At 36.3% G+C, this 14,128-nt stretch overlaps 4 protein-coding genes and 2 non-coding genes across 6 annotated transcripts; 2 read left to right on the forward strand and 4 right to left on the reverse strand.

The window, feature by feature from the left end:
- Positions 1-702: 702 nt before the first annotated feature.
- On the reverse strand, positions 703-786 carry AT4G11213. The gene has a single exon. It is a non-coding gene; the product is annotated as a tRNA-Leu (tRNA).
- A 130-nt stretch (positions 787-916) lies between these two features.
- Positions 917-1,000, reverse strand: AT4G11216. Its single transcript has one exon. It is a non-coding gene; the product is annotated as a tRNA-Leu (tRNA).
- A 53-nt stretch (positions 1,001-1,053) lies between these two features.
- Positions 1,054-3,179, reverse strand: BTI2 (VIRB2-interacting protein 2). Its single transcript, NM_117193.3, has 5 exons — positions 2,469-3,179; positions 1,967-2,147; positions 1,736-1,877; positions 1,576-1,645; positions 1,054-1,488 (listed from the first exon to the last, which is right to left on the reverse strand). The coding sequence occupies exons 1-5, from the start codon at positions 2,719-2,721 to the stop codon at positions 1,319-1,321; spliced, it is 816 nt and encodes a 271-aa protein (NP_192861.1). The 5' UTR covers positions 2,722-3,179; the 3' UTR covers positions 1,054-1,318.
- A 436-nt stretch (positions 3,180-3,615) lies between these two features.
- Positions 3,616-8,770, reverse strand: AT4G11230 (Riboflavin synthase-like superfamily protein). The gene is made up of 14 exons (NM_117194.4): positions 8,100-8,770; positions 7,843-8,008; positions 7,702-7,747; positions 7,150-7,269; positions 6,223-6,630; positions 5,745-6,131; positions 5,562-5,657; positions 5,342-5,457; positions 5,045-5,212; positions 4,812-4,971; positions 4,520-4,729; positions 4,300-4,428; positions 4,136-4,214; positions 3,616-4,043 (listed from the first exon to the last, which is right to left on the reverse strand). The coding sequence occupies exons 1-14, from the start codon at positions 8,728-8,730 to the stop codon at positions 3,934-3,936; spliced, it is 2,826 nt and encodes a 941-aa protein (NP_192862.2). The 5' UTR covers positions 8,731-8,770; the 3' UTR covers positions 3,616-3,933.
- Positions 8,771-10,254: 1,484 nt separating this feature from the next.
- On the forward strand, positions 10,255-12,460 carry TOPP7 (Calcineurin-like metallo-phosphoesterase superfamily protein). Its single transcript, NM_117195.5, has 4 exons — positions 10,255-10,653; positions 11,126-11,685; positions 11,862-12,074; positions 12,158-12,460. Exons 1-4 carry the CDS (start codon positions 10,476-10,478, stop codon positions 12,173-12,175), a joined length of 969 nt encoding a protein of 322 aa, NP_567375.1. The 5' UTR covers positions 10,255-10,475; the 3' UTR covers positions 12,176-12,460.
- A 260-nt stretch (positions 12,461-12,720) lies between these two features.
- Positions 12,721-13,710, forward strand: AGL52 (AGAMOUS-like 52; the record flags this gene model as incomplete). Its single annotated transcript, NM_117196.1, has 1 exon — positions 12,721-13,710. One exon carries the CDS (start codon positions 12,721-12,723, stop codon positions 13,708-13,710), a length of 990 nt encoding a protein of 329 aa, NP_192864.1.
- Between the last annotated feature and the right edge of the window lie 418 nt (positions 13,711-14,128).

The raw sequence follows: 14,128 nt of genomic DNA on the forward strand, positions 1-14,128 counted from the left end.
CTTTTCTTTCATCTTTTGTCGTTCTTACTCAAGTCTAATAATATCGGAGACACCGCAAATAACAGTGATAGCCCTCCAAGCTTTTTTTATGAAGTAGGGAAAGTTGATGGGTCATCAATCCTAATTTAATGAGTCTTTGGCTTTTAATTTTGTGTTGCAGTCCATGCGACTGTGAAAAGAATAAGGCCAAGCTAAAGTTACTTATTTTCTATTCACAAATGTTTAAGCATCAGTAAATCTCATTATCTCAGTAATAGTTATACAAATCAAAATGATTTTTATAGACTAAATTATATAATTCATAGATGGTTCATTTATGCAATAATAATAGTTATCTGATTCCGGGAACATATGATATGGCCATTCTTTTGTTTAAGAAAAAAAAAAAGAAAAACCATTAATGAGAACATGTGTTGAACCAAAACAATTATGACAAGTTTGTGAAATGATCCTGTTGTCACAATTATTTTGTTGAAAGATAAGAAGTGGAACCCATTATATTATTATGTTTCAGGATTCACCATTTGATACAAATTGATCTTAAGCGTTTTAACTTTTAACTAGTTACTTATTTAGCTGATTGTTACCTGAGAAACATAAGACCGTTTAAGAAAAAACAAAAACATGGTTAAATGAGAAAACATAGTATAAAGGAAAGAAAAAAGAAGGTAATTATAATTTAAAATTAACAAAAATATAAATTGTCAGCAGTGGGGTTTGAACCCACGCCCTCGTAAGAGGACCAGAACTTAAGTCTGGCGCCTTAGACCACTCGGCCATACTGACATTTGTTAATATTCATACTTATTACATATATATAACCAGTAAATATACAAACATGTTATATTTTTATTTTTTGGACAAATAAAGTAACAAACACTTAAAAAATGAGCTCAGAGAAAATAAAAATCTAAATTGTCAGAAGTGGGGTTTGAACCCACGCCCTCTTACGAGGACCAGAACTTGAGTCTGGCGCCTTAGACCACTCGGCCATCCTGACTTGTTTGATATCAAGACATACTACAAATATATAATCGAGAAAAAACGATATTTGAGTAACGTACCATATTAGAAACACAGAAATCAATCAGTACATTAAAAATATAGATCAAGAGAACGACTACAATCATTGTGCTAATGCCACAAACCACTCCAAAAACAAAGCAAAGTTGTCAAGTAAAATTTGGGTTGAGATCTAACACATAACCTTTTAGATTACCAATTCACAACACAACACAACCCACGTGTATAAAAACCAGAGCATTGTGCACATTGCACTCCAAAGAAAACCCACACAAAACAAAAACCCCAAAAAAAACTAATCCTTCTTCTTGTCTTTCAACGGTCCTCTTGGGATTTTGCTGAATACCTTTGCGTCCAACACAGCGTATTGCTTCTTCAACTCAGCCATTGCTTTCTCACCGTATGAGTCTACTTTGTCTTCGTACTTGTCGTAGAAAAGAGGAACAGTGAAGAGCAGAACCAGAGCTGGACCAAATCAATAACCGTTCATCAGCAATGTCAGAATAAGAGAGAAGGCAGAAGCAAAATACTTTTAGCAACAGTAAGTGTTACCTATGTATGCCAATGTCAAGAAACTATAGCAGCCGCCCAAGATCGATAGAACCCACAATCCGGCAATAGCCTAATTCAATCAAACAGTACAATAAGTGTCAAACTTAAGTGAGACATCGAGAGAGGAGTAACGAGTAAGTCCAGGACAGTTTAAACATACAGAGAGGAACTTCTTGATATCCCTCCCCGACGCAATCTCACGAAGAGAAGAGATCCCACGGTTGATTTCGATTCTAAGACCCGAAGCAAGCTGAAGAAGAGGTTCTTCAGGGATATGAACTTCAGGAATCTTTGGTGGAGACCTGAAAGAGAATGAAAATTTGGTAACGAAGATGAGTCAAATAAGCTTGACAACCTTGACCTGTTTCATATGATTGACCACAAAACTTACTTGTGAATGAACATAGTGGCATTAGACCATAGAAACAACACAGCAAGAGCAACGATCATAACGTGACATAACAGAGTAAGAAGATGATACTCCATCAATTCAAATAGCACCCATGCCACTGTAGCACCGCCAAATACACCTCCTGACATTTTCTTGTCCTTCCACATAAATATATCTGCCGCTGCAATTAAAAAGATCACCAAATTAGGGTTTATCAATCACGAAATAAGAACCATATCATCAATAACTACAAGAATCTCACAAGATCATTATACACATTTCCAAAAAAAAAAAAATCAATTCCATCACAAATTCTCTCAAACTAGTCAGAAATCAAAATCGAAATCGAATTCAAATCAATGTAAACCTCTATGTAGATTCAAACGATCTTCTTCACGGATCCCTTAAACTAGTGAGAAAATCAAACAGATCAAGCCAACGCAAACGAATTCGTTTTAAAAAACTGAGAACAAATATCGAAACGGGATCAGAGTAAACATACGTTTTCCGCCGCCGAGAACCTTATGAACAGGTCTCTCTCTTCCGAACAAACGATAAACCTTCGATTTCAAAGACTTTGGAGACGATGACGAAGACTTCTTCTCGTTTTCGTCATCTGATGATGATGAAGACGACGAATCACCTTTGTGATGGATCTTCTCCGATAACTTCTCCATCAACGATTCCCTCTCTACAACCTCCACTGCTGGATCCAAATTAGGTGAAGATTCTTCATGCTTATGTTCATCCGCCATTGTTTCCGATTCAAGAGAAGAAGAAGAACGATCAAAGTTATTGTTCTAGCGTTTTCGTTACACCTCTGAGAAGAAAGATCTCGAAGTCGAATGAAAAAACCAACAATAAAAGGAGGAAAATTAGAATAAATCTGAGCCGTTGAATATTTTGTTTCTGATCTGATCCGTTGGTTGGTTCGGATCCAAACCTGCTGCTTCCTTAACTAGAGCGATGCTTAGGAAAAGATAAATGTCGTGGGGACATATAAAAAGTGTTTTCACAGGACCGAGATGTTAACGCTGTTAAGGATAACGGCTTTTTAAGTCACGTGTAATTAACGGCTCTGTTATTAAAATGGCTATTAAACTTTTCTGGTTCAGGTGTCACGCGGCTGGACAAAGAAACGGTCGAACCGGTGGTCATGTGACACGTGGTTGAATCGTAGCCGCTTGCTTATGTGACTCATGTACTTTCGGTCTGCATTCAAAAGACAATGATAATTTAATTATCTTGACACTAAATTAAAATAATATTTTGCTGCTGGCCAAAAAACTAGAAAATAAAAATATTAGAGAAGTAGGAACCGTCTCTTGGTTAAAAGAAGTGTTTAAAAAAGAATGCTCTAGAAAGTGAAAAAGCATTTAACTTGACAGCGTTAGCTCGAGTCGTAATATGGGCCCAATGAGCTAAAACAATGATGAAGCCCAGTTACTTTCTCATGTCCAAGAAAGCAAATATGATTCAAAACCGAAACCATGATTCTAAACCGGTCAAGAACCAAGGAACAGTGAAATTTTTGAGGCTTTTGAGTCAGTTCGGGTTTAAAAAGACCCTTTTCCCCAGCTTTCTTCATTCATTTTCAAGTTGATAACCAAATGGGCCAAACTAGTTATCGGCCCATAATAATAAGAGAGCTCAAAGACAGGCCCAATAATAAGTGCTCAAATTTGAAAACAATTGAACAGACAGAACCAATCATCCCAATGATCCCATCATCCCCCTTTGTTTGAATTTCTCATTTTTACTCCTTTACACTCTTTTTTTCTTCACAAGCTTTAACTGTGACTTTTTACATTTTTTAACAGTCCTACTCTAGATGAAATGGTTAAAAGTTGGTATTTGTGATACACAAAACGAAAAGAAAACACAACAAGTAGGATACGAGAACGAACATGAACATTGATTCATTCATTCAAAAAACCATAATCGTGGGGGATTAATCCTTTTACCAGTTAGAACTGTTCTTTGTGGAAATCGAACCTGGTAATTCCCGTCTGGTTAAATTCATGGCAGAGTGTTGAAAGTTCCTTCCCCAAACTTGGAACTCCACAATAGAACACTCCTGTAACAAACAAAAAAACATTCTTCAGACAAGGCAAATATACACCGCGATATCGAATATCATTTCAGTGAACTGATGTTTCTGTGTGTTACCAATTCTTGCGTTCCTATGTTTGGTGCTAATCTTTGATAAAACTTTCTTCCATTTTGGCCTCCCAAAATGTGTCCTTACCTAAAATAACCAAAAGTTGTTATACAAGATCAGAAAAGAGTGTTGTTTGTGATAAAGTAATCAACTAATCATTAAAGATCATTACCTTGGTTCCTGAAAAAATGTCGACGCCATTTTTGGCATGGTTTAACGTTTGGATCATAGTGAGAAGATTGGATCGAGTATCTCCTTCTTCGTAGACGCTAGTCAAGTAGTTGTGCATCTCAATAACACCCTTGTAGTTGTTCACAAGACAAATACGTCAGTGAGTAACTTGAAATCATACAATCTTTTGAATTTAAAATGAATAAGTGTATTGTTTTTACCTTTCTATCTGAATCAGCAATCTCGTTCATGATTTCTTTGAACCAATCGAACGAGCCTTGTTCTCGTGTTACCCAGTAAAAGTAAGCATTCTTGGTATTCAGCGTCTTCCGTTGAGTTTGCGGAATCCGACTCGCAGCTTCTGAGTTTAAGCAACTGAAACTGTGATCCGACGAGATGTTGCTGTTACTACAACTACCTGAGATGCATTCCTGAGAATATAACATAACTCCAAAAAAGTTTAGTTGAGATTCTGTTACTCATCAACAAGGTTTTTAAGCTTGTTATACTCACAGCTTGTTCCTGTTGCTTAATAATGTTATTGAGTAGATCTCTCAAAATGCTAACGAAAGGTGTTGCGCCGATTCCAAGGCCAACCAGTAATACCACATCATACTTCCAATGGTCTTGCGCTGGAGCGCCATAAGGTCCATCTATCAACAGCTCTGGAAAACTATATTACAAGAGAGAGTATCAAAATTCACATTCTGAGAATAATATATTGAATTTTAAAGAATTTTATGCACCTTCTTTGGTTTGGTACATCTGCTCTGAGAAGTCCGCTTTTTCCAGCTTCAGGGGCATGACATACCACTGAGAATGCCTTCTTAATCCCTTCTGTCCAATCACCGCGCTGACGAATGTGAATGCTGAGATAATCATCTCCAGGGGAAGAAGTAATAGAAAATGGATGCCTGGAGATGGAGTTTAGGACCGAGAATCTTTAAGTTAGTCTTTGTGGTGTCAAAGAACAGAGTTTGTATATGTTCTAGGATTGCAAGGAAAGCTATTAGGCTTGTTTTGGTTCCCTATAAAACACTCACCACTCAAATTTTGATACTGATGGACACTGAACAAATACATATTGTCCACTCTTGTAATCAAATGATGTAGGCTTAGACATGCGTAGCACAACAACGTTTCCGGGATAAATTACAACCTGAAACCAAATCATTTGAGTTGGTATAGAGATAATAGTAGATGATTGACAATGTGTCTTTTCATGTAATTCAGTTCAAAATGTAACTGTAAGTGAGATTTTACCTTACAGATTTCGACTGTGTAAAGCCTGGAACGGAAAAATCTAAAGATCCTCTCACCAACATAGAGTAAAACTGGTACAGCAAGATACATCCATACCTGTAGGATGCAGTATATGTTATTGTTACCACAGCCAATTATGTAAGCATGCAAAAAGTAAAATGGTAAAGAGTTTATGGAATGTACCGTTTTGCGGTACCATTTATGCTCGAGATAGAGGGAAACACCGTGGATGACTAAAAGGACGTAAACAGTTAGAAGTAAGTGATGTGAATACCAGAAGGCATTATATCCGGTTAGTTTGTCAAATGGCTTCGGCAACTTAGTTAAGTTCCGCCTGCATCTTCTACTGGCTAATGTGAATGCAATTAACATAAAAGCAACCATTATAATTCCAGTGATTCCCACAGGAGTATTCACCAAACCAAAGTATGTGGGTCTGGTCACACCAAAGTACTTAACCAAGTATCTTTTGTAATCTGTATCAGTAGATGCTAGAATCCTTGGGAAGTCACAGGCGAGGTGGCTGGTTGCATGAAGAAGCATTGCACTAATGATTGCTACAGAGATCGTCTGCGTTTAAGCAAAAACCGGAAAGTCGGATTCAGCTGAAGCATAGTATCTTTCTTATGAAAGGCAAGACAAAAAATGGTTTATGATTAACCTTGTGAAAATTAATGCAGTCATCGAAAGGCACTGAGTGGGACAAAGCGGTGGATCTGAGATAGGTGATGGTATTTCTACAGACCGGCAAAAGAATAAGAGCCATGTTGAATTTCAGTGTCTCAGCTGCGCCTTTTGCCATGACAAGGCAGTAACCCATTACATGGAATGCGTCTTTGTGTTTGTACTGATAGCATTTCCACATAAATAACCAGGCCATGATCACAAACCACAATGTCAAAACCCAAATCCTCTTCCAATTATCTTGCAAAGAGTAAAGCAAGTTTCTGCTCATTCTCCATCTTCTATCCTTTAGGTTCTGGCTTAAGGCTCGGCTCGTCTGGCTGAACGGTAGGCTGTAACTATGAGATATGTCCTTCTCTAGTAGCAGTATCTCTAGGTCCTTTAACTGCATCATTTCAAATCCATAACAAAGACAACATATTAGAATGTTGACAGAGTTCTACTACCTATCTTGTCTCAGTCTCAAGCAAGTGGGCAGTCTCTCAAACAATATTTGTTACTAATCACAGTAAGATTATCTAAATTCTTAATCATACACTTAAACGCCACTACACCACTAGAGATTATTTTTGATAACAATATTTGTTCAAGCTCTATATGTGGACCTCTACATTTTTGTCTTCGTCAACCTTTTATTATATTAATTCCATACAAAAACAAACTTGCATAGCACATAACTTTAAGCTCATTGGTTTTGACTCAGTCAAATGTCCCTATCAGAGAACTTGAAAGGTAAGAGAGCTCAACGTCATCACTTACTAAGGTCAAACTTAACAAAGAACCCTTCTACTCTCTCTCTCATAGAAAGAGACTGATCTACACACTATCAAAAGTTTTACGGTATTTAAACATGTTTTCTGTTAGGACATTTAACAAGATTGGGAGTTAAAAGTGATGGAACCACCTCTATGTACTGAGAATAGAGTCCATCTGGTGCAAGTTCTTCCATGATCAGTGCGGCATATTCCTCTGCTCGTTCTCGCAACCTCGATAGATTATTTGCCGATGCACTTAGTATAATAATCTATAGGTTGTCAAAATCATAGAAAACCATACAAAAAGTAGTTAATACCATTGAGAAGCTTCTATTTGAAAGATTCAACGTTAAACTTAGTGGTTATATAGAAAAACAATATCTTTTCATTGGTAGTTAGAATCACTTCCTTAAATTAAGAAAGCTGCTACAAGGTCAATCAAATTATATGCAGAAAAAACAATTGCAACTTAAATCTCCTAGTCTTGCATTGGTTACAAGGTAGACATAAGAAAGAATAATATCAAGACCAACATAACCAACCAAAAAAAAAAAACATGTAGCTCTATAAAATTAAGCAAGAGGGATAATACAATACTAAAACATATAAAGATAATGGGACTCATGTAAGATTCATTAGTCAATGCTGATTAGAATACTAAACAAAGAAGATCGAACAAAAGTAAAAAAAAAAAAAAAAACCTCTTTTACTTCATTCTCTGTGATTCTACCATCTCCATTTTTAACCCTGCAAGTTTCAAAAAGTGAAAAAACAAATCAAGAACTTTAGCTACATGTTGATCAATATGTTTAACAAGATTTGATGATAATTGATAACAATACATGTTGAAGAAGATTTGAAGACGAGAATCGAAGCTTTCGTCTGTAATTTGGTACCAAAACTCGTATAATTCTTGAAGATTGATCTTATCAACCATTATTCTTCTTCTCCTACACAATGCGTCGAACAACTCGTCTGCAAACTCTTTGGAATTTTCATTCTCCAAACCTTTCAAACACAGAACAACAAAATTTACAATCTCTATCGATTCTCCAGAGTCAAACTCAATTTCAAAACTGTGAAAATCATTATGTCGAACCTATGCAATGAGCAAAATCACTTTTGAAAAGATAACCATCTTTAGAAAGATGAGCGAAATTGTTTTGAACATCGTTCCAATCAACGATTCCATTTTCTTTGCTGCTTATGAATTTCAAACCATGAATCGCTCTCTCTGTACCCGATCCATCCCGATTAGGTCTAGTTGGTCGCTGAGATAAAGCTCGAGGGAGATTAACCGAATCGGTAATTTCGCCTCTGTGTGGAACCACCGGTTCCGGTGCAGACCGAGACGAATAACCGTAACCACGCCGTGAGATCTTCTGGATCTGCTGCTTTGAGTTCGTCCCCGCCGTCAGTCTCTCCGACGACGCGCTCCATCCTAAGCTAAGCGACCTTGATCCTGAACCGGAATCCGAGCAAGAGGTGATCTCTAGATCGGTACCTGAAATATCGGTGCCGGTTCCGGTAACGGAGTCGATGTTTATTATTACGCCGCTTGGGAATTCGATTGTTACTTCTAGGAGCTCTTCGCCGGAGGAGGAGGAGGAGGAGGGTGAGGGTGAGTATGTTGCTGGTAAGGATGGAAAGCTTTGGGTGAATTCTCCGGCGGAAGCTAAATCGGAGCCCCAACGATCGTTGTGAGTCCCGCCGGAAAATGACATTGACATTTTGAATTTGTTGGGAGGAGAGGAGAGAAGCCAAGGAGGGAGAAGACTGAATAAATACAGTTTTTGAATTTTGTGTTTATTATAAAATTTGTCTTTTGTACTAATCAAAGGAACGACCAGAGGAAATTACCAAAGCAGAACGAAAATATAAAAATAAGTTTGGTTTCTAAAAATACGGTTTTAAATTATACTATATTTACGAGTTACGACACAAAAAATTATACTATATTTTTGTGCATGTTTTAGGTACACTTTAATTATACTTAACTCGCTGTTGTTGTGAAATTATATATTTTTTTAAAAAAATTTAATTTGTTTAGCATATTAAAAATATATATGATTTAATGTTTTGAATTTTTATATATTAATTAATGTATAATTATTATATTTGATTTTTATTCTTTAAAATATAAAAACAATAAAATACAATTCATTTGGTTAAAATCTATATCACAACTAAATAATTTGAATTTGAATTGTATTTGTTTTGTTTAGTGTTTAAAACTAGAGGTATCAAAATGTCTCAACTCAACTCAATCCATGAACCCTAATGAGTTGAAAATTTTGACTCAAATGAGTTAATGGGTCAAATGAGTTGATGAGTTAATTGGTTTGATGAGTAAAATGAGTTGGGTTGTAATGGTTAATGGTTTCAATGGTTTACCCAATTAACACATCAAGTTTTGTAAAATTGAATTAAACTAATTAAAATCTCTAAACCAATGTCAATTTAAGTTTAACCAACACATCTAAACCAATTTAATAAATCATTATTTTTCCAAATTTCTTAAATATATAAGCGATAAAATTGAGAAAAAGTAAACTCGTAAATTTTTTTTTAAAAAACATAAACCCGTGATTTTTCCGCCAAAAATAAAAACATGTGATTAAAACTAATAACCGAAACAAAGTTTGGAAGATAAACCGACAATAAGTCGGAGATAGATACGAACGAAGACGAAAAGCTAAAACATAAAACGAAATCTAAAGCCCGATGTTAATCGGATTAGCAAAAGATAGTAACAAGATTCAAAGTTTTTTATCTCTAAAAGATTTGAGAGAATTAAGAGAGAAAAAAACTTATATGACACAAATACATTTAAGATTGTATTTTGGTGAGCAATTTAAACCAAAATAACATAATTCTCATAATACATTCAACACATACATTAAGGAGGGTCAACATTATCGAATCGAGATCCACCCAAATTAATTTTATAACCTAACCGGTATAGTAATTTGCCTTGTATATAAAGTTTTTGGAACCAACCCATTTAACTAAATTCACAAAATATAATAATTTAAATTTAAGTATATTAAAACTATAATATGAATTAAAATTAGTTAGTTATCTTTATTTTTATTATAAGTTTTTGTCCAAAACCGATCCTAACCTAAATTGAACCAAATGAAACCACATAACTGGATGCAGACTAATCAACAACAATCGCACGTGCGTCTGAGAACTTGTCACGTGACCACTCCGCTCCTTTCTTTGGCTTCGAGTTTTGGATGATGAAAAATAATTATTACCGCGTTTATTATAAAAGTTTCTAGGGTTTACGAAATTTGGGTCTCTCTCCCTCTCTCTACTTAACGCTCTCTGTATCTTCTTCTCCGTCAACGATACGAACCCAGAGACGTCGGCGGTTAAAACAATCGTCGGATCTCTCTGGATTCGTTAGACGAGAAGTTTCCGGTATCTAATTTCTGTGCGTTAGAGAGAAATTAGGGTTGTTGCTACGATGGATGAGACTTTACTTGACGATATAATACGACGGCTTTTGGCGACGAATAATGGAAGGACGGTGAAGCAAGCACAGATTACTGAGACGGAGATACGTCAGCTATGTTTAGCTTCAAAAGAGGTTTTTCTCAGTCAGCCTAATCTCCTCGAGCTCGAGGCTCCTATCAAGATTTGCGGTAATGTTACTGAATAGAGAAATGTTTCTCTCTGTTTACTTTATCTTGAATTCGTTTTTGTGTTGTGGGTTTTTGATCAATTTTACATTTTTTGATGTAAGGGTTTAGCTTTGTAAGTTTGTTGTTTGGGAAGCTTAAAGCTTAGATTTTTGGGATATAAGTGTACATTGAAATGGTTGAAGATGTGTATGTTGTGAATTAGTTAAATGCTCTGCCACTTTAAGTTAGTGTTTCTTGCGGAATTGTGAGTAGTGACCTCTTACTTTTGTGTCTTTGAGGAACCATGGTCCCTTAGCTCTGTTGCATAAGCAGTTGTTGGTATCTCGCTTGACTTATTACTTCATTTGATAGCTAATAGTTTTGTTTAGTTGCTGAATTTGGTGTATGATAGATATTAAACCCTTCTGTTGCTATCATAACTGTATGATTTGTAATTTTGTTGATGGTTTTAAGTTTATATGTTGATGAGCAGGAGATGTTCATGGTCAGTTTCCAGACCTCTTGCGGTTGTTTGAGTATGGTGGTTATCCACCAGCTGCGAACTACTTGTTTCTTGGGGATTATGTTGATCGTGGTAAGCAGAGCATAGAGACGATATGCCTTCTTCTTGCCTATAAGGTCAAATACAAGTTCAACTTCTTTCTTCTCAGAGGCAATCACGAATGTGCTTCAATCAACCGTGTATATGGATTCTACGATGAATGCAAAAGAAGATATAATGTTCGCTTATGGAAAACATTCACCGAGTGCTTCAACTGTCTGCCTGTTTCTGCTCTCATTGATGATAAGATCCTCTGCATGCATGGTGGACTATCGCCTGATATTAAGAGCTTAGATGACATCAGGAGAATTCCTCGTCCTATTGACGTTCCTGATCAGGGCATTCTTTGTGATTTGTTGTGGGCTGATCCTGACAGAGAGATTCAAGGCTGGGGGGAGAATGACAGAGGTGTCTCTTATACATTTGGGGCTGACAAAGTAGCTGAGTTCCTTCAAACTCATGACCTTGATCTTATATGCCGAGCTCATCAGGTAAAGCTAAAATTTATTCCTTGAGTTCTCTCTTTTGATTTCTCTGGATTGGTTTGTTCTTCTCTGTGACTGTTCTCTGAATTCAGAGGGTTAAGAAATCATAACTCAGTTGTTAATGCAAGGATCTGTAGTTTTTTCACCAAGCCAAGTTTTACTTAACTATACTGTTCCTGCAGGTTGTAGAAGATGGATACGAGTTCTTTGCAAAGAGACAACTAGTGACAATATTCTCTGCACCCAATTACTGTGGCGAGTTTGACAATGCTGGTGCATTGATGAGTGTTGATGATAGCTTAACATGTTCATTCCAAATCCTTAAGGCATCTGAGAAGAAAGGAAGATTTGGATTCAACAACAATGTTCCTAGACCAGGAACCCCACCTCATAAGGTGTGAAAATACTATCCCCCTGTATATAGATGCAATGTAGGTAGATGTTAGATATCAGGTTTGATATGTTAACATTCTTGCAGGGTGGAAAAGGTCGTTAACTCGTCGTCGATGGGTTCAAGAAACGAGTGAAACCGACGGGTTCGAATTTTGTAAGGCAAACAGTTTGTTTTGTTAGATTGTTATCTGTTTTCTTATGGTTGAGGCAACATTATGTTTTGTTTAGATTTTTTTTGTAAAAATTGTGGAAGATGTTCACAGCATTTTCAACTGAAGAAAGTTGGGTTTTATACAACTAACCTTTTAGAAACATATTCTAAAAACATAAACGTAAAATTTATAAAAATAATAAAATGAAACTTGAAAAACAATTATCTTATTTGACGTAATATATACTATAAGCTAAATAATAAGAGAAGAGGTAACCTAGATTTGAGGATAGATACTGCTTTTATCTTCTTCACGCGTCGCCGACGCGTATGCTTGTTCCCGTAGGCACCAAGGCAATCTATATAAACATATTGAGTGAAGTTTCACAATCTTTCACCATCAATTCCACAATTCTGCTTCTTCTTTGTGTGTTATCTCTCTGTCGGAGAAAAAAAAAACCCTAGTTTCTTGCTTGGCGAATCAAGGCAAAATCACGATGAAGCAAGCTTCTTCTTCTTCGTCATGTAATCCAACAAGTTTAACAAACAGACTTAAAACAATCTTTAAGAAAGCAGAAGAGCTTTCGATTCTCTGTGCTATTGACGTTTGCGTCATCTATTACGGACCAGACGGTGATCTGAGAACATGGCCTAAGGATAGAGAGACAGTGAAAAATATGGCTTTGAGGTATAAAGAGGACAGAAAACGCAAGAAGTGCCTCAATCTTCATGAGTTCCTCGAGAAAGAGAAGGTGAAGGACAAAGACAAGTATAAGGGGAAGACGAATTATGTGAAGAACCCTAATTGGTATCCAAACTTTGATCATTACTCTCCTCAACAACTCTCTCAATTGATTCAGTCCTTAGAACGAACACTTTCTACTCTCCAAAAAAGGCTTCGTATTGTTGAGTCGCAGAAAAAACAGAACACAAACTTGGTGCATCAGAGTTTAACACCATCGTATCTGAACCAGACACAACACTTGGATCCTAGCAAGTTCTCGCTGTATATGTACAACCATGGAGATGCTACTCTCTCACAACTCCCACTGTCTGCTTCACAATCCAATCAACTCATCAATTACCAGATGCAGCATGGTTTTGGTCAGAACATGTGTTTGGACAACATCACCAACAACAACAACTTTCAACATCCTGGCGTGTCAAACACACAAGACTACTCACCGTTACTTTCGGCGAATAACTACGGGTTGAATAATCACTTGATGCAGCAACAGGATCAGCTTCATGGTTTTGATCAGAACTTGTGTATGATGAGTGAAATCATCAATAACAACAACGGTTTACAACATCCTAATCTCTCAAACACTGTTCCACATGAATTCCCTTATGGTAACACTAGCTTCTCTCAAGATATGTTTTCGAGCTATGATGGGAGCAGTTTGCTACAGACATCTTCTCTGCCACCTCTCCACAACATTCCTAACAGCTATTGTTTTTCTGACAACTCAAGACTTCTCTGCTAACAAATCTGTCCAAAAGGATTTGTTTTTTGAAGCTTCATTAAGAGTCAGTCAATACTTATAAGTAGGAAGCTGATCAGAGAGAGATTGAAGCTGTTTTTGCTTCTGAATTCTTCCTGCTACTGTCTTTTTTTATTTTACAGTGTTGTTATAACTGTAAAACAGATCCATTTGTGGAGATTTTGTTTTTACTTTTAAGTTGGTATTTCAGTTAGTATTATATATATATATATATATATATATATGAACTTCCATAAAAGTCTTTCACAAAAACTTGCATGAAACAAATTATAATCTAAAATCACTTATGGTGACAAGACTGTTTCAATTGGTTGATACAACCTGCAAAGTGAAATCCTTTACTCTTGCATCTTATAACAAACTTGTAACTTAGTATCCTTCTTGTCTGAATCAGCTAATA

This window comes from Arabidopsis thaliana, chromosome 4 (assembly GCF_000001735.4).
Source record: "Arabidopsis thaliana chromosome 4, partial sequence".
NCBI lineage: Eukaryota > Viridiplantae > Streptophyta > Magnoliopsida > Brassicales > Brassicaceae > Arabidopsis > Arabidopsis thaliana.

Bases quoted from the DNA above. Each gene is read 5' to 3' on its own strand.
- TOPP7 (NM_117195.5), top strand. From the start codon at position 10,476: ATGGATGAGACTTTACTTGACGATATAATACGACGGCTTTTGGCGACG. The intron at 10,654-11,125 runs GTAATGTTACTG...GTTGATGAGCAG, and splicing joins GGCTCCTATCAAGATTTGCG to GAGATGTTCATGGTCAGTTT. The intron at 11,686-11,861 runs GTAAAGCTAAAA...CTGTTCCTGCAG, and splicing joins TTATATGCCGAGCTCATCAG to GTTGTAGAAGATGGATACGA.
- BTI2 (NM_117193.3), bottom strand. From the start codon at position 2,721: ATGGCGGATGAACATAAGCATGAAGAATCTTCACCTAATTTGGATCCA. The intron at 2,148-2,468 runs GTATGTTTACTC...TTTTAATTGCAG, and splicing joins GGTTCTCGGCGGCGGAAAAC to CGGCAGATATATTTATGTGG. The intron at 1,878-1,966 runs GTAAGTTTTGTG...ATTCTCTTTCAG, and splicing joins GCCACTATGTTCATTCACAA to GTCTCCACCAAAGATTCCTG.
- AT4G11230 (NM_117194.4), bottom strand. From the start codon at position 8,730: ATGTCAATGTCATTTTCCGGCGGGACTCACAACGATCGTTGGGGCTCC. The intron at 7,748-7,842 runs GTATTGTTATCA...TGAAACTTGCAG, and splicing joins CTTCAAATCTTCTTCAACAT to GGTTAAAAATGGAGATGGTA. The intron at 4,044-4,135 runs GTAACACACAGA...TGTTTGTTACAG, and splicing joins ACATAGGAACGCAAGAATTG to GAGTGTTCTATTGTGGAGTT.